Below are 19,561 nucleotides of genomic sequence, written 5' to 3'. Positions count from 1 at the left end.
AGCTCAGAATTTTCATGAATGCATTGAAATCAGTAAATGTGAAAAAACAAACCCAAGAAGTTGCCACTGAAATTATACTAATGTAAGACAACTGAAGCCTAAAGTATTCAGTTGTTCCATATCCAAAATTAAACCCAGGAATTATAACAGATTATTAGAAAAGCTAAATAATTTCACTGAACCTGCAGATAACCTATACAAATTCTAATAAAATATTTAAGAAAATGGCAAAAAATAATGTTCACTATAAACACTCTGGGACACAGCTACTTTCATAGTGGCGTATGGAGAGGAATTTTACAAATAGGCATAAATCACTTGGAGACCAGACATGGAATTACTACCACCAGCACTGGAATTGGTGTTGTTATTGCAGTGACCTAAAATAACATTATCTTGCTCTTGGACACCTTGTACAAGACCTTGGATCTCAATATAACCTGATTTATTCTGCTTCTATGATTTCTGCAATGATATTGGCTGAAGAGCTCAATTCTTCCCTTGGGCCTTGAACTGCAGGCTCTCAGCTGATTCAGGGTAGCACTGACCCACAATTTCATGACTCTTTCCATAGCTGTGTGTAATTGCTAAGGGAAGATGAAATTCCAAGTTGGAAGCTCATACCTTCCTGTATCTGCCAGTTGTAACCCAGGGAGAAGATACCTTAGGGAAAGTACAAAACTTGCAACACATAGTCAATATTTTATCCATATTCTATATCAGTCAATATTCCACATCAACCCCTTTCCACTGCAGTCCCCATTTTCTATCTGTAACTAATGTATGTGCATACACGTGTTTTGATTTGCCACTTCATTTAACTCCTCTGTGCTAAGAGAAACACTAATATTTATTTCAGAGCACTGTAAAGCTTTTTTTCCTGCAGTGTCTGCTCTCTGATTCCAGGAGAACACTGTCATGTGAAAGAACCTATTCAAAATCCATTGCATTCCCGTCCTTTTAATTTATGCAGTCAAATTTATACTCTGACTTCACATATCAGTTCTTGTCTGCTCTTGAGTTCATTTGCTTTCACAGCAGACAGAGCTGCTAAAGTAGCTGCACACATACCAGCCTTCTTACACTGGAATGATATTGTCCCTTGGTGGGTTTCCCTATAATTGCCACAGATCCTCCCAGAAATTCTGGCAGAGCACATCACAAGTTCAGCAAATGTGAGACTATTGGATGATAAAAGCCTGTTTGTGCTGCTCTTAACTCAGCAGGAGTAATAGCTGATTCTTCACATGCCCAAAATGAAATTAAGGGGACTACTCATAGAGGTCGTGGTTGCACAGTCACTTTAATCTGGCATAAATCTGGCTGCTGCTGAAAGGGGCTGTTCCACTCCTCTCCACCCCTTCACCCAGTCACTTCTTTCACCCACTCTTGTCTGGCACCAGTGTCTACCTGGCTGTGCAATGTGTTTGACCACAGGATCCAGCTGCATATCAACTCAATTACTTGAATGCTTTTTTTTTACAATCAGTTTGGGTATTAGAGGTACATGAATGCTTTTGCTGGGGTATGTGTGTGCAGGAATGGGTGTCTGGGGGAATAGGGAATGGAAGAACCACTTCTCCAGTAGCAGCCCAAAGAGCCATTGAATGATGGCCTGATTAGACCAGCAGCATCCAACCCACAAAAATGAAACAATCCAGGCAAGGCTGTGAGCTTCTCACATTCCTTGGCAACTCCTCTTCTCCTTTCTCATAAGCACCTTCCCATTTCTCAGTAGCCACCAGGCACTGAGGTTTGAAAGCACTTTTTGTCCTAGGAATCTCTTTAGCAGTAAACACAGTTATCTGTGTTGCCTTCTTTTTCCATTGTCTACTATCCCCCAGCAGCACTACTCCCAGCATGTCAAATTAATTCAAATTTCTTGTTGTTCTCTTTTTTATTTTCCTTTTACCACAATGTGCATGCCATCCTAAACTTTTCCAGAAACCAGTCAACCAAAGAAAAACAAGGTATTTTTCCAAATTATCCAAACAATGAGCACTTCATTTCTGAGACACATCCCAAAGACCATTTCCCAGTTCAGTGAAATATTGTCTTAGTTCTGTTGGGCTCAGCGGCAGCACACAGTTGAGTTGTCCCAAGAGCAAAGCAGCGCTTTGGTTGTGGCTCCTGGGTTTCCTCCTTTCCAAAAGAAGCAATCATGTTCGCATTGTGCTTGGCTCCAGCCACGTTCCCCTCCTGGCTGCCTCGCTGTGTGAGGGGTGCCAAACCAAAATTCCTCAGCTCCCCTTCCCAGCCCACCCCTTCTCCACCCGTCTGTGTGGGAACGGGGAGGCCACTGCCGGGACCTGCCACACCAGCAGCCAAGGTAAGAGAAGAAAGGGAAAATGCCCACTGCCAAACTCTGCCACAAGAAAGAAATTCCCACATCCACTGCTGTGGCTGGGCAATGGGAACTTTTGTAGTATCTGTGGCTTTTTCTTTACTGTGGTGGAAAAAGCCCCTGTGTGTGGCACATTTGCACATGACTTGACACCAGAATGTGCTGGAAAAGGGAAGTATAAAAACCAGTAACAGAACAATAAAAAAATGTAGGTTCATCCTGGAAAGACAGAAATCTTTCAGGTCAGTGTTTTACATTTGTCCATCCTCGTTTCACTAAGCTGGTAGTAATTAGTGCTGGTTGCACCTTCTGAATCCAGTTGTCTGGTGCAAAACAGCCTAAATTCCACAAGCTTCATCCAGTGCCACTGTTTCAGTTGTACTGGGGAAAGTCTGGGACTTGTATCCCCCAAAACCTGCCCATTCCAAAGAACAGCAGAATTTGGGTGTGAATTGTTACACTGGTGCATCACAGTTTTTCCCCTGCACAGTGGAGAGTGACATGTGGTGGTCCATGGCGTCAGTGATCTGTCCAGCTTACAACAAATGAGGGTCTGGCCATTAAAATCCCTTGTTGGAGGAAAAAAACTCTGCTGAAACAAGGTTTTATTTTTAGGTGGAACATCCAAAGTCAGCTTGGTAGGACTTGCCATGAGGAGTTCTGCCATTCTGTTACTGGTCTGAAATACTTGCACTGTGAGGATAAAACTGAAGATGACAGTAAGGCTTAAAGCTTTATGTAAGTATGCTCTGAGATAAATTATACACATAATTTAACAAGAGGTTCTGTGAAACAAACTGGAGTTTTCTGCAGAGAATTGTCTTGTTTTAGTCAAAACACAAGGGAAAGGTTCTTAGCTTCTTTTTTATTTCACAATTTTTTAGAAGAAATTTGCCCTTTCTTGCCTTCCCCCCTCCCCTTTGGTATCTTGAAATGATTTCTTATTTTTTGAATTGCTCTGGTCTGCTCTTTTCCCTCCCTGCTCTTGAAGATCATTTCTCTTTCTTTGTCTCAAAAATTGATTTCATCTGTATCATCTCCAGGCAGGTCACAGGAGGTACACTGAATGCACTCTGGATGTGTTGCACATCTGGTTTATATCCTCCTCCCCTGAGCCACTTCCCATCCCACAATGCAGTATTTCTGTATCATTGCCATATATCAAAGCACAAAGAAGGACACACAGACAGTGGAGCTAAGTGGACACAGTACATGAAACACAACTAAAAACACAATTAGTTTAAAACAGCCACTTCTCTTGTAAGCACAGTTCCCAGTTTATGCAGTAGAGCAGCACCAAACTGAAGAACTGCAGCACAATGTAAACTTCTCCATGAGGCAAAAAAGGCCTAGAAACTCAGTGTTCTCGGTTTTCTTTGCAACAACCTTCTGGCATTTGTGTGTAATCCTGAGGGACTCGTTTTAGGGACAGAAAAAAGAAATTTCTATTTAGATAGAACTTGCATTAGTCTCTCATTTTTCACGATACGGACTAAAACAGGTTGCTATACTACCTGTTATGTGTAGGTCATTTCTCAGGGACCCTTGAACCTGGGACTTCAGCAGAGAGGTAACATCCTGTAGATGACAAAGGCAGTGGAGGTACCTTCAGGTTGGTATCCACTGCCCCTTCTCTGTCAGTTCACCTGCTCTCCTCTAAGGAAATGGGAGAATCATTCTTGGTCAGCACAGGACAATAGCTCTGGATCAGTGTGAAAGGACTGAGCCAACAATAATCCCTGAAGCACCACCACTACAGGCCAGGACATCCTCAGAGCACAGGAGAAAGAAGAATTTTATGCTGCCTTGGGCTTTTCTGGGTCTGGCAGAGTCTCACTGCAGAAAGTGTTTGTCCCATAAGCAGGTTTGGTTTGGCTGTTAGCAGCAGCAGCAGCTTTCTAGGGGTTCATCTATAAGTTTGAACAGATATTTTCTCAGACCTGCTTGGTGTTTCAGACTTCTGCAGTGGCACAAGCCAGGCAGGGCTGCAGCCATTGCTGGATGAGATGAGATGAGCTGAGCTGACACATTTCTGGGGCAAGCAGGCAATGCTGGGGGACTGACAGACTGACTGACAGCCTGAGGGATGGGCTGCCTGGCTGACAGCCCAGCAGACAGGGGTGCTGGGCAGCCCCAGAGCAAGCAGCTTCATGAGGGACTGGAGTGTGCAGCCCCTTGTAAACACCTTATGAGTCTGCAACGTCACAAGGCAATCCAGCAGCCCAAAGGTCAGCTCTCATAGATGAAATCTCTGCTTCTATAAACTCTTCAGTTTAGGAAAAAAAAAGGCCCTCTGAGTGTCAGACTTGGGCCCTGGAAAGTTGTGACAGGAATGGGAGTTCATCTAGGCACTGCAGAGATGGTATGTGCCCCCCAAATGTACATGCATACCTGCCCCTCCACACACCCAGTTCCACTCTGATTTGCCCCTGGATTGAATTAAGGTGAAGGATCAAAGAGCAAAACTGGGACAGTTTCCACTCAGAGCATAGACCAGGGCTCTCTGCTCTCAGAAACCAGCCTTGTGTTTGTCCCTGCTGCCCTCACCTGATTCAATCAAAACACAGCCCAAGGTCTGCTGTTCCAGCCCCAGTGCCCTCCCATCACACCCCTGTCAGCTTTCTTCCCATTCGGACTTCTTCCAGCTTTGCCCAATATGCTCCAAAATGCCAGGAAGCTCAATTCTTTTTTTTTCCTTCCCTTCTGGAGTTGGCATTAAAGCTGGAAGGAAAGACATTTCTGTCTGGTCAGAGAGAGGGAATATCTGTTCCAAATGCTTTTAAAATAGGCACATCAAACTTTATGGTACTCCCTCTAAAGCAGTGGATTTTATTTTTCTTATATAAAATTTGGTGCAATCTTCCATGCCCACATCCATGCAGGCTGTCTTATTCCTGGGTTTGCTGAGGCTGGGTCTCCATTAACTGAGCAATGCACTGTTTCTTAAGGTAAATTTGCATTTTTGTAAGCATTAAATCTTCAATTTTAGAGTGAGCTTCCATTGAAAGCGTGGCTCTTAATAAATAATAATACACAGTTACACAGTTAAATGCAAACTCTCAAGCAGAATTAAGCTACTTTATTTACAGATTTCCTCAGAGCATGCAGTCCATTATTCCACCCTAAAAATTTTAGGATGGTCAAGGTGATGTATTTATTATTCCTAAGTACCCCAGCCTAATACCAATCTATTTGGGCAATGGCTGCATTGTCCATGTGATAGAGACTGGGAGGTGAGGTTTGTAGGCAGTAAACTCTGCTCATGAAGCAAATAAAGTGAACAATGTCTGAGTGATAACATTATGCTAAATGCTGATCTCCCTGATTTTCTGTAACCACTACAACTCCTTTTAACACCCAGTCAGCTCTGTCAGCACGGGGTGGACACAGCCATTGCAGCCCAACTTCAGTGAGTTTGTCTACATAATATACAGCAACATTGTTTGGGGAGGTGTTTGCACTCTGTGTGCCATAGGAGTTGAGTTTTGAGAGGGAACATTAGGCACTTCTGTAGCTGAATTCCAAAGATAAAAGGAAGCTAAAAAAGTGCATAGGCTAATAAAAACTTAGCATCTTTTGTAGTCCTTCTCCACTGATAATGCCCTATATCCATCTCCTGCAGGATAGAGATAGCAGATGAGCGCAGTTGAAAATAAATGAGACACGTGTGTGGGAATAAATTGGAGCAACAGTTAAGGAAAAAGTGACCTTGCTGTCATTTCATGTATTTTCTTGTCTTGTTTAATTTAAGGAGTCATATTCTTAAAAAGCACGTTTTGGTGTTTCTGTTGTCTCTGAGCTTCTCTCTCTGTGCTGGTGATTTACTGTGTGCAGCCCAGAGCTGGAATCCATTTCTCCCTCAGCTCAGGCAGATCCTTCTGAGCACCCGTGTGTCTGCCAGACCTGCTCGTGAGGGAGCATGGCTTGTGGCTTCAGCAGCAAAGATGTTGATGCACATGGAACAGAATTAAAAGTTTGGGAAGAAATTAGCCAGGCAGCTTGAACATTTGTCATCCCTCGTAAATAGGAAATAGATGGGCAAGTGAATTGATGGAAGTAGCATCCTCCTAGCTCTTGGCAGCCATGAATTTCAGACTGTGCAGGATGATTCCTTTCCTAAGCAGAACTGAAGATGCTTCAGCAGTCTCAGAGTGTAAATAATGCTGCAGCCCTTAGTTAGCCCAGTCAGTTCATCATCCCTACTCCTTGGGACGGATCCCAGCTAGAGTTACAGCAGTGCCTTCTGTTCAGGGCACTCTGAAATCCACTGTCAGACTAGTTGGTTTGAGGGAAATTCCTCTTTGTCTCCTGGGTGGGATGAAACACTGCCATGAGTTCCTTTGGGGTGAGTCAGCCCTAGGTCCTGCAGGAATGATGGATTCAGGGGCTGGTCAGGGGCAGAGCGAAATGAGACAACCACAATATTCACCCTGAGACACAACTGTAGCAGTGGGTAAGAAAGCTTTAACCTCCCCGGACAGTTTTGGCACAGCTACTGAGGAGGCTGTGCAGCTGATAAAAGCAGCCTAAACTACACAGGATTATCCTCAGTTCTCTAAAGCTGGTGTGGAGAAGACCTGAGCAGGTCCAATTCACACTGAAAGCTTGGGGTGGGAAAAGGAGGACTTGTCTGACTCCAGAGGTCACGATCTCTCACATCCATGAGCAATTTTTTACTGAGTCTGGGCTGGAAAGCTGTAACTGCTACAATCACACAGAATGAGTTCTGTAGGCACACATCAATAAATAAATAAATAAATTGGCTTCTTATCAGCTGGAAGGATTTTGGTCTTTGACTCTGTTTTTGTGATTGTTCACTTGGCTGAAACTCATTGCATCAAAGTGTCTCTTGAGAAATGCTTTTAGCCCCAAAGCCATATTAATATTTAAACAGTTATTCTATAGCAGTTGCAGCTGTGTGAGGTGAAATAAAGATATGTTTCTGTCTTTCCCTGAGCAGCTCTAAAGCATCAAATGGTAAATGGAGAGAAGGGGATTTTTTTTCTGCTATGACTCTTACATAAAATACCAAATACTAACAACTCACCCCTCAACCCTCCTCTGGTGCTATAGATTTAATCTTAGCAAAACTTTGTGTATCACTGAAATGCACTCAAATATTGAGGACTTTAGAATAAATTACTCTGGTCAGAAAATGCTCCTGAAAACTTTAATTTCTGCAGCTGGAATGCTGAAATGCAATTCAGATCCATCCACTGTTGAAACCTAAGTTAAATTTCTATAATTTAGAACACATTAAAATATTCATAAATATATACACATGTAAAAATAAATATAGATACAAATCCACTTCATTTATTTGTTTTGTTTTTGCATATAAATGAGCCTAAAATCATGTTTTTCACAATTGGGAAATGATTAAGCTGGCAGAGCTGAATGAAGGCAGAGCTATGGCCCTACCATGAGGCCCCTGCTCAGACTTTAACCTGGCCCCCCAGAATGGCCAGTAAATGTCAAAATTGTGAAGAACAAGATATGTCACATGCTTTGGAACTGCTCCATCCCTAAAGGCGTAGAATCTGCTGTACACAATTCATATTTCAAGCTTTTCTTTGTACCCAGTGGAGTTAGAACCACGTTTTCTAAGTGAAAAATGAAATTCTGGTTCCTTCATGGGACTCTAGGAGGTGACCAGTAGCAGTTCAGCCTTGATCCATCCCTGTCAGTTGCTTCCAGGAAGAATTGCTTTGTGAACATAAAAAAAACATTTGTAAAACATGTATTTTGTCTCTTTTAAGTCATTGTTTCATTTTTAGCAAGGTGTGGAGTCAACACACCCTACTCTGAGTAGGACTCTCTGATGGGTTGGGATGGTCCATGAATGGTAACTACATCTGCAGCCTCTGAGTAGATATTCAGTGGCAGGCAACTAAGAAATAAAGGAGTAAATTTCATACAGGTTGGCCTCAGATGCCTTGTCATTTCCCAGTAAATTAAAGAGTCTTCCATTCAACCTTTAAATTTACTGTACCAGTATTATTCCATTATTGCAGAAACAGACTGACCCTGTTTTGCTGGAGTGTTCCATTCCCTACAGATGAGAGCCCAGTGCTGCTCCTGTGTGGACCATGGCACCAATAAATTGAGCACAAAACCCTTTTTGTGGCTTTTCCTGGGGCTGCCACTTAGTGTTGCTCTTTCTTTTTCACTGGTTTTTGGGGTTTTTCCCAGAACCTTAATCAAAGTATTTGCCAGGGGGAAAAAAAGTGCTCTGCTAATTACTTGTGTGCTTATTAACCGTATTTTGGCAATAGAAGCATAGGAGTTTATTACTGATGCTGGAACTAATCCTATACAGGGTATGGGAAGTAGATAGAAGTTTATCCTGCACTGATGGAATACTGAGCTCTGTTGATGTCTGGACAGGAGAAGTGCTGTGGGTCTGATAATCCAGGCATTTTGAGGGCTGGTCTCAGTTTTATGGACACTACAGGCGCATATTCAGAGTCACACCAAAGGTTCTTAGCAAATTTTAAGCCAGGGACATTCTGAACATCTGAAGCATTTTGCTGAATTCATTTCTTGAAATCATTCAATAGTTGCTGTTTATTCTGAAAAATACAAAATGAAGCAATGTTCTGCCTCACTTTGGTCTAAGATCTCCTGTATTTAAGGTTGGTTCACTCAATTTAATAAATGTATGTGCATGATGCTTGTGTTATATAGAGAGATGCCCAAATGGACCTTTAGATCCAAATCTCCCCAAATGTGGAAAAAAGAAATGCACTTCAACTGATCATCTCTTACTGAAAAAACCAAAACATGAAGATGAGCTTGAGATTTGGAATATCACTAGTGCTCCAAATTTTTGGTTTCATATTGAGCCTACACTGGGCTGGCCATGCTGCTTTGATAGAATAAGGAGAGTTTTATTAACTCAGAATCATTGAACCTTTTCTACTTTCTACTGTTTTTCATTTTAGTGCACATCTCTACCCCCAGACCTGAAAAAGGATTAAAATGCCAGATAGGAGACTCAGCATTTCTAATCACACACCAGAAATCTCAAGACACATAGTTCTTACAAGATTTTCTACTCTTTGTAGACCATAAAAGGCTCAGATAACCTTCTAAAATCCACTCCGATCTCTCTGATTTTAATCATTAAAAAATAAATTCTCACTGAGAATCTAAACTAGGCTCCTACTGGAGTGACCATATTCAATCAATCCAATTTCACTCCATTGCTTCATAAGTTATTTATGCATTCATTCACTGAGAGTAACAGAAGTCTTCATTCAAAACAATATTCTGACAACTGAAACAGGGCTGAAATTATTGCAAAGGGAAAAAAAAAATAAACAAAAAACCCCACCAAACCCTGGAGTACTGCAGGGAAACATTTCTATACACATTATATCATCATGTCAGATGGTTATAGGCATTTTCTTTGTAACTCTTTTCCATGTTCTTGTTTCAGAAATGCTCCACAGCAGCTGTCCTGTCATTATTGTGAGTGGAAGAATGTGCTCACCTGCTCAGCCTCCCTGAGAAGCAGACAAATACTGAATCATCTAAACTACAAACTGGTAAGTTTAGTGTTGCATTTTCCATTACCTTCATCACTGTGAAAGTGAATTTCAAATAAAGCAAGTGACTGTCTTGCTTTCAGGGAGCTTTCTGGAAATTCCAGTCTTAGTAAATAAGAATTTCTGGTGCATGTTTTCCTGCAAGGTAAGTCTGGTAGAAAGAGCCAATTAGTTGAACTGCCAAATTGCTTAGTGGCATTAGTGTAACTACTTCATCTCCTATTTATCTGTCAGTGATAAAATCTTTTGGCCTTGCTGAAGAAGTTGATGCTTTCAAAAATTCCAGCCTTTGTCTTTTTTCAATGAATTGTTGTGTATTTAAATAAGGGCAGATATTATTTATTTGTTCTTTTATAGAGAGACACTACATTTCTGGTCCTGGGCACAGTCTGCCTTTTCAGTACAGTTTGTACAGCACCTAACACATAGTTCCCTATGCTGCTAAAGATAATAAATGTAGGAAGATAATGTCATGCCTTGAAGAGTGATGCTTTTACCAGTTGATCAGTCTGCAGCTTAATTTGGGGTGACTGAACATGGATCAAATGGGACTTACTCTGAGAGGGAACAGCTTCTGCAAACACACAAAATCTTCTATTAGCACCTGTGTGTGGATGGCAGACAGTAAAAAGCCACAAACCACTACAATATGCTTGTAGGAACTTTCAACCATTTCTTTCTGTGGTGTAATGAAGCACAAGCACATCTACACCCACACTCAGAGCAGTCTGCAAACCAGTGGGGGTAAAAATAAGCCATTTGCTGAAGGTCTTTTTTTTATGGGTTAGAGGTGACTTTTGATTTCGATCAACTGAGCTGAACATTTTAAGAAAATTAGTAAAAAAACTAAGGAGGAGGAGGGATGTGGTGCTTTCAGTCCCTGTAGGCCGTGATCCTGGTTGTGTGCAGAAACAGTGGCATCTAGTGGGCAGCTCCTCAGCTCGGGAAAGGCACTGGATGTAAAACAGGTCAGTGATTGGAGCTTATGATTATGCTTATCGTGCATGAAAGGTTTTCCCAGGTCTGTTTTAATCCTTCTCTTTAAAAGCATTTGAAAAACAACTGTTTCCCCCCCTTCAGTATACAACTTTCAGAATGCTTGTTCTTCTGGTTTGCAGGCATGTAGGAAAGTCCAGCATTTTTCCCCAAGATTTTAGACATGGACAAAACCAAACCTGCAACTAATCCCTGAACACACTCCATCTAGTTCAACTATAGATGAACTCAAGCACAGCACAGCTTTGAAAGAAAGATCTGTGTAGAGGAGGAGAATAAAAACACGCTGAAGGACTCTGAAAAAAAGCTTAATTGCATCATTCTGTAGCTATAACCAAGTATATTTATGCAGTGTTTACTTTTTATGCTAATTTTATATGAGTTTCTTCACTGCTGAGTCACAATAAGTGCTTGAGCTAATTATTTATACCCGATCCTAAGATCCTGTTCTCTTGTTAGTCCACTGGATTATGTGTAAAACACTGTGTATATTTTATGGCCATACAGAAATATAGAATAAGCAGAATGAGGGGTTGCTGCACCCATGGCAATAGTCTAAAGCAGTCACACGCCTTCACTCTCTCTTTAGTTTTCAGTGTTTGCCAGTGATGAGCAAACTTATGAAAGTCTGCTGTGCTGTGCTGTGCTGTGCTGTGCTATGCTGTGCTGTGCTGGCCTCCTCTTCTCTGGCTGTCTCTCCCATAGGCTGGAGGGTGTTTCTGTGTTTACTTGTAGGGCCCATATTAATTTGTAGGAAGGGACAACTTGGCTTCTTAAATCTGGCAGAAGAGCTGGGCATCTTAAAAAGAAATAACTGGGCTATGTTCTTCATGATCACAGGATTCCAGAAGTACTCATAGGCTTTAGTCTAGGTTTCTTTTATTATTTTTAACTTCAACATTTTTAGTTCATTCTCCTTTTCTTCACACTTTTTTGTTTCTCCCTTTTTTCACTATGTTTCAAACTTTCCTATATGGTGTCTGCTGCTTTTCTTGCCAGGAGGTTTTTCAATGGTCAGTTCTAGCCCAGAACAGAAGTGTAGATACCTTAAAGAGAGGTGGGTTGGGTTTGAACCTGAGTGCAAATATGAATTGGCTCCTTTGCCCATCAGCCTGACACCAACACGGGCTAAAGGCTATTAACACTATACCATAATTCCTTCCCTTATAAAGTGGGAGGGAATGCGGATCAGTGATCTGGAAATGCTTCACCTTTCTATGTTTCTAGTTTTCTCCTTGTTAATCAGATTTAATAATACTTAACTTTTCCTTGGAGATGCCTACATGAGATCCTTCAGCCCTCATGTGGAAAAGCAAACTTCAAAGCAATGAACAATCTCTATTCCACGTTTGCCTTAGGATTAACTCAGTGTTACTGAGGTAGACCTAGAACCTTCTACTTAACCTTCCCAGTTATCTTACAATTGACTGAGTATAACTAGGAGGGAGTTCTTTTATTTCAAAAAAGTACTTGAAAATTGATTTTCACAGGGTGAGACGTGACATAATTGCCATCAAACAAATTTTTCACTGTGCAAATAAAAACAGAGCCAGGATTTCACCTAATGACTTTAACTCAAAAAGATAGGCAAATTTAGATCTCTGTATGGAGAGAGTTACAAATGACACACACAATAGCAGCCTGATTATACTTTTTCACACTCCCAGATTTAATCTATGATTTATCTTGGCAGTAGGGGAAAACAAGCCTTTGATGCTTTGAGATTTAAATTATGTCCTTGGAGTTATCTAGGAGAGTTTTTTTACTAGAAGAAAAGCATACCAGAAAAACTGTTGATCTATTCCAGCCTATCAAAAGCTCTGTAGCAGTAATTACCTTATAGATATTCATAAAACTGTGTTTTATTTTGCTCCCAGTCCTCAGGCTTCAAGTGTGACTGCAGTGAGGAGCTCTGAAAGTTACTTTGCTCCATTCGTAACTAATTCTGTTGCCATTACAGATCACAGCAGTCATTTAAGAGCCATCAAGCATTTTTTTATGTTGTTTTGCAGGTATTGTGTGTTTCCCATCTGACTGTACAAGATATTCTTTTCCAAGGCATAAGTTATAAAGGCACACAGGCAGGAAAGGGTTGGCTGAGATTCATGTGCCCCTCCTGGCAGAATGACAAGGGAAAGGCATAGTTGTGCAGAGAAACTACACAATTATTAGTCTGCACCCAGCTCTGGTCCTAGAAAGTTCTCTGATGTATTCTTAGTACTTCACAAAACTGAGCCTCACTTCCAGTGAGTTTTGTCAGCATATAGTATAGGAGAGTAAGGAAACAAAATCATCTGCAAATGGAATTGAGTCAAGCTTTTATTATGAAACAATACATGAACTATTCATCAGGCAGTAAGATATAGTGTTACATAAATGTTATGTCTTCATGCAATATTGCTATTTAACCTAGAAAACTGTAATTAAGGATTCCTCCAAAGCACAGAAATCTGGCCTTCTCTTCATGTTGGTATTCTGGAATTTTCTGTTGACCTGTCCCTCCAAGTTCCTTTTGCTTCAGACAGTCTAAAGCTGTGCTGTTAAAAGGATACTCTAGGACTAATCAGTTGCCCATACCCAGAAACTGTGGAAACCCTCAATTCAGTTATTCATGCATGCAATCATTACTGGTAGAAAATACATGGTGGTCTATAATATATCAAGCCACTTAGAGTTGGAAGTTCTGCTGTATCGTGAGGATTGCACTGTACTGCAAAGAGGTTCTGCTCTACAATGAGCATGTAGCCAATGCAGGAGTAATCTTGTCCTCCTTAAAATAATCATGTATAAATCCATGTACCCATATGGAGATCTGCAGAAAAAAAACCCAAAATATCAAAATCCATGCTGACATTGGCCACACTAATAATATCTTAAGGGCTTCAAATCATTTAAGCAATTTTCTAACATTAATTCTTCACAGAGGCCTGGGAGCAGCTATTGGGAAGAATTCCTGTAGCTAAGTGAGCCAGCTCTCAACTGTGTCTCAGCTGGAAGATTTTTTTGAAAAATGCCAACTTACCACCTAAGGCTGAGGTTTGGGAATTTTATGTTTTTGTTTTTAAATGAGTTTCAGACCTTTGGCTTATTGTAGATTAACAGAGCCCCACTGAAGTCTACTACAATGTCTCAATTTTCAAAGGTATTCAGAGATGTACAAATAGATAAAAGAATTTTAAGCAGATAAACTTTCTATCTTTTGAAACAGATCAGTCCTGATGGATACCATCTCTGTATTCTGCTGCTTAAAAGCTTTTGAAAATATGGAGCTAAATCTGCAACTTTTATATTAAAAAAGTTAACTGGGAGTGATATAGCTTTGCTATTATGGTGATGAGTCAAACTTAGTTGCCAAATTTCATGTCTATTTAAAAAACCTCCTTGCAGGTCAGACTACCTCCTGAATATCTCCAGGATGACGACTGAGTTTAATCCTGCCCCAGTCTCACTGGGAGCTAAGTGACCAAGTACAAGACTTAAACAGAAGAGTTGGGAAAAGAGCACAAGCAGACAGGAAAGAAACAGGAGCAATCTGAAGCCACATTAATAAGAATCTTGCGCAGTCACCAGCTTACACCCACATAGCAGAGAAATGCATAACCATGGTTTCATTAACATGAACAGAACAGAGTGACAGAGTTGATGCCTGGGACACTTCTGTTCCCTACCACTGCTCAGCTGCCCAACACCTTTCAGCACAAGGTGCTTTCCCCAGCCTTTGGTTATTCCCTTCTCTCCCAGTATGTGGCTCTGCTTTTTATTATGGAGAAAATAATATGCACTGTAGAAGAAATATATATATACCAGCTGCAGGGTAGGCAAACCCATTAGACTGGATGCACTAGATCCCTGTTGCAGTGTGGGAGACAATGAGGATTCAACCAGTGTTCAAGGAATTGTTCTTCTGATCTCTGCTCCAAGCGCTGGAGGTAAAGCATATACTCCTATTTAAAGAAAAGAAAAAGTAATTTAATTGTGTGTCACTCAATTCTAATGTCAGGCCAGGGGGCCAGGATAACTTTACAGCTGATAAAAGAGCCATGAATTTATCCCTTAAAACAGTCAAATATAGTGAAATGGTGTTGCTAGTCAGCTTGCCCCAGCCTAGCAATATTTAATGAATTACAAAATCTCTAGATTAGTAAAGGTGTTGAGCAAGAATTATACAACAATATTCATAAATTAGGAATTCTGGATACACATTTCTTATTTGCATTCGACACAGAAATCTCTGTTGGGCCTGAGGGTACAAAGGATTCTCACAAATAGGTCCGTTATAGCCCCTTTTGAAAATTGGTTGCTGCTGCTTAAAGAATATTAACCCCTTGCAGGACCATGTGGTAGGACTCTGAAGGGTTCTAGTAGGTAGCACACATCAGTGCTGGTGATAAATAAAATAATGTGAATTTCCCATACCAATTTAGAGAGAGAGGTTTTGGTCTCAGCAACAAATTACCAAAGTAAAGTGGGCTGTGTAACAAAAACTTGACCTCCATCAGGGACAAAATTTACTTTTAAAAAGCCCCAGTCCCAGTGGGTTCATAAGCTTTGTGAACACCAGATACATTTATTCAAAATAATCCCCCATTGCTTTGCACAGTGGGCACTCCTGGAATGGAAGCTGTAGCCTAAACCCTTTGCACTGGCCAAATATTCCTGCAGTCACCCAGCTCCCTGCTCTTTGTGCCGACCAGAGGGTGGGGACACTGGGTGCCAGCAGGCAGCATCAGGATCCTGCCTTTCACGGGGCTTTCTCTCCTCACAGCACGGGGAGACTTGGCTCAAATCTCTGGGGAGAGACTGCATCAGGAACTGGCAAGGAACAGAACTATGTGACTGAGAAGATGCCATATTATCAAAAGCAGGATCTCAGTCAAAGATTAAAACATGCTGATAACATAAATTACATTTTGTTAATAATCGAAGGGGGCTGATCTTGCTGTCTGTAACTGAACAGGTTTTTGACGCAAACAGCACTGTGGAAGTCAAAGAGTGTCACAAAGAATTGCAAATTACATTCCCCAGCTCAGCATGATTTGGCCCAGTACAAACAGCTTTTGCTTAAAATAGATGAACAGAGGTGGGTTCATCTCATCATTCATTTCATTTTGCTACAAAGCATCCATACAAAATCAGTTTTTCTCCTTGAGTCCATGTGCACAAGCTGTGCTCAGGGATGCAGCAACCATGCACCTTCATTCACATGGAAAATCTCCACTTTCCACGTGGCAGCAGGTGTTGGTTTTTGTATCAGAAGATGTTTCCTTTTCCACTGAAAACCTTGACATTTAGGCAGCAAAACAAATACTCTTATGTCTGGGTTTTCTTACAGAGGGTCAGCTTTGCTGTCTAGATAAAAAAATAAAAGAAAATAAATAAAAGAAGGTTGGAATTTCTGAACAAGTGTTTGCTCGTAATAGCAGTAGGATGGAAAGTGGTAAGAACAGAGCAGCAGAGTCAGAAATTCAACACTTCTTTAGCCCTGAATCCCCCCTCTCCCCACACAGAGTCATAAAATTCATAAGGATCACCAAGTCCAACTCCCTGCTCCTCCACAGGACCCTCTAAAACTAAACCATAGACTAAATGTTGCATACATGCATGTAACTTCTTGCCATACAGGAATTACCTCAATCCAACTGTTCTGCTGCTTCATTTATTCTGTATTCAATATTTGATATATTTACCTTATAACCTTCATTGTGGTGGTATATTAAGCATAAGCACAGGTGGGAGCTGTATTCCTGTTAATTTGCAAAAACTACAAGGCTCATTTAACAGCTTAGAAACCAACCCAGTCCTGAGTGTTGAGGGCAGCAGTGCAGCCTTCTGATTTTTGGCTCTCTTGTGCACTTTTCAGTGTACAAGGTTGTCAACAAGCACAGAGCAATATCCTCGTGACAGCTTTGGTTTGTTGTGGTGTCCCCTTTGACAAACAGTGTGTTCACCCAGTGTTGGGCAGGTGGATTCTTTTTGGCTGGTGTACATTACCCACTGGAAAGGGAAAACCAGGAGCTGTTTCTACAATCCTGCAAGGTCTTGTGCTCTTCATGTCTTATGGAGTCCAGAAGTGTTCAGCACCTTGCTAAACTTGTGCTCATCACATGCACAATCCCTTGTGTGCTCCTAGCTTCTGTGGGCTTTGCCTCTTCAGAACCATGTCATTTTAGCTCAGTTTATTTACTTTGGAAAGAAATAGGCAGTAGTTTTAAAATACCTTAAGTACCCTTGAGAAGTGCAGGATTATGTGTTAGGTCTTGTCAAAGCAAGGAAAACAGAAGGCTCTTTAATTCTTTTACTTTTGTTGTAATAGAGTTCAGAAAGAAATAAATGTAGATATTGCATGCAAACCCAAACCTATTGCATTAAGCCAGCAACTTTTTAGGGTTTTTTTAGTTTTTAGTAGCTCTTATAGTATCATAAAAAAGCATCCTATCTGTAGCATCCATAAATAAGTCAATGAAAGTACATGATTTTTAAAAGCTAGTTGAGAACTACCTCAGTCTCCACACTGACACCTCCATCTCCTCTCTACCTGCAGTACAGAATGTACTGTAAGCAGAAGACATTCCCTGTTACTTAGTTTTTCAGGAACAAGCTGATTAAATCCTCATCACTATAAATGAAAAGCCACTTTCTTCTCAATAATTTGATCGGTATTTTTGAACCATGATAAATAATCTCCTCATTCTGCAAGTGAACATTTCCTGAGCCATACTCAGTGCTTACAGAATGCTCTTAACTGTTAACTGAAACAATTTAAAGGGGTTTTTTAATATTTCGTGGAAGAACTCAGCTGCTTTAAAGGGTGTTATTCATAACATATTGCCTGGAAGCAATAGAAATTTAATATTAAGCACAAATGTTTAGGGGGACTTGATGTTGGGGTTTTTTAGTTAATGTAATTTAATAGTAGATGTCATAAATCACCCTCATTGGTTCATCAGGGAAACCAGCTTTTCTTGGTCTGTCTTCACGACGAGTCCTCAGAATCTGTTTGGCATCTTTTTCAGACAAAATTGGTGAAGTGTCTAAAGAAAGAACAGCAGAAATTAGTTCTGAAATTATCAAAAAGTTAGTATTTTATCTATCAGTTGTGAAATGAAATGTCTCCAAACCTGATTTTTTTTCCTATATACAAAGTGTTCTCTCATTACAGCCCCTTCCCAGGGGATATTGCATTTCAAGAGATAGGAGTGGAATTTTAAACCATTTTTATACTTGTGTTTTCTCTTGTTCTACAAGTATGAAGCAAAGCCCACATATTCATGTTACTATAAAACGAGAAAATATAACAGCATCATCAAACCACTGGTATTAGTTGCTCTTCCAACTCTTCATTCTTTTCTGTGTTGCTGTATAGGATTTTTTCAAAGTAATGAGTTAGATACAATGCAAAGAAGAGATGGCATTGAACATTCCACTTGCAGGACCTTGGTAAAATAATATCAAAACAGTAAGCAAGTAAAACTAAACTTTGGGGATTTACAACAAATGACTACAGTGTGGTAATGTAGAGAGTTAAATATCAAATATAACAGCATGATTGTTAAAAATCAAATCATGGAAAGCCTGCAATATGAAAATAGTTGAGTGTTAAAAATTAAATACATTAAAATATATGAATAATGAATACTAAAATAGGAGGTTAACAAACTAATACTACTTATATGCTCTGCAGCTCTACACACATATGCAGGTTTGTTGATATAAACTCCTACCTGTAACAGCAGTCATCAGGACTAAAAAGGAAACAAACACAAAAAACTTCTTCATTTTGATTCTGCTTTCTCTCAGTCTGTTCCAAAATGAGCAACCCTGACCAAGGCATTCGCCTATTTGAAGGAGCTACGTCAGTCACAAATGTTTATTTATGATTTAATTTGCGTGATAGTATGATTCTGAAGACATCTGGTCTGAAGGTTTGAATTAGTCCATTATCTGCTCAGACATTTCTCAGCATAACTCTGTTCCTGAGGGAAAGAAAATAAAAGGCCTTTTTTCCACCTCAGGCTTCAGAGCTACACTGGGTATTTTAAACTTGTGAAAATAAAGGCTATCCTCTTATATTTAGCATGGCAAGCAAAGGTTCTTGGTGCCCAAGGTAAACTATTGTTTTTTAAAAGAAACAATTAAGTATTGTTAATCTCAGAGGCAGCTGCAAAGGGGCCTCTTTTTCAAAGATTGTCTCTAACTTTGCTCCAGCAGAGAAGTACTTACTAATGGGGTTTAACTCTAGCAAAGCCAAATTATGACTGCTGAGAAACACAGCAGAGTTTTCTATCAAATTAATAGAACCACACAAATGAAAACCCACATAATTCTTCTCCTTTCAGGACAAGTTAGTAGGAAACAGGATTATAAATGGCCTTACTAGTAAGCATAGGTTAAGTAAGGATGTAGGTTAGCAGATGCCACTGCAAACAGGTAGTTTTGGCCTTGAGAAATGTGACTGTCCAGAGCTCTTCTAGGCAGTGCCAGGCTGGACACGTGGTACCAGCATCATCAATTTGTAGGGTATGAAATGTGTCCCTTCAACTATAACATATTAAATAGGTGGTCAGAGTTCATCGTTGGCTCTTACATGAGGGAAGTGAGGAATTTCCTTGGAAACCTGAGTGTTGCTCAGCTGTGGAGTATGAGCATTTTTCAGTGTTTTTTTTTTGAGATA

General features: G+C 40.5%; 1 protein-coding gene across 1 annotated transcript; it reads right to left on the bottom strand.

Moving 5' to 3' along the window:
- Window positions 1–13,606: 13,606 nt before the first annotated feature.
- On the bottom strand, window positions 13,607–18,681 carry C18H17orf67 (chromosome 18 C17orf67 homolog). Its single transcript, XM_069032841.1, has 4 exons — window positions 18,612–18,681; window positions 17,821–17,921; window positions 14,695–14,834; window positions 13,607–13,702 (listed from the first exon to the last, which is right to left on the bottom strand). The coding sequence occupies exons 1-3, from the start codon at window positions 18,664–18,666 to the stop codon at window positions 14,718–14,720; spliced, it is 273 nt and encodes a 90-aa protein (XP_068888942.1). The 5' UTR covers window positions 18,667–18,681; the 3' UTR covers window positions 13,607–13,702; window positions 14,695–14,717.
- Window positions 18,682–19,561: the final 880 nt, after the last annotated feature.

Source organism: Aphelocoma coerulescens, chromosome 18 (genome assembly GCF_041296385.1).
Source record: "Aphelocoma coerulescens isolate FSJ_1873_10779 chromosome 18, UR_Acoe_1.0, whole genome shotgun sequence".
NCBI lineage: Eukaryota > Metazoa > Chordata > Aves > Passeriformes > Corvidae > Aphelocoma > Aphelocoma coerulescens.
This window is presented reverse-complemented; position numbering and strand designations above follow the sequence as displayed.

Bases quoted from the DNA above. Each gene is read 5' to 3' on its own strand.
- C18H17orf67 (XM_069032841.1), bottom strand. From the start codon at position 18,666: ATGAAGAAGTTTTTTGTGTTTGTTTCCTTTTTAGTCCTGATGACTGCT. The intron at 17,922-18,611 runs GTAGGAGTTTAT...TTCTTTCTTTAG, and splicing joins CCTGATGACTGCTGTTACAG to ACACTTCACCAATTTTGTCT. The intron at 14,835-17,820 runs GTGATTTATGAC...TTCTTTAAATAG, and splicing joins TCCCTGATGAACCAATGAGG to GAGTATATGCTTTACCTCCA.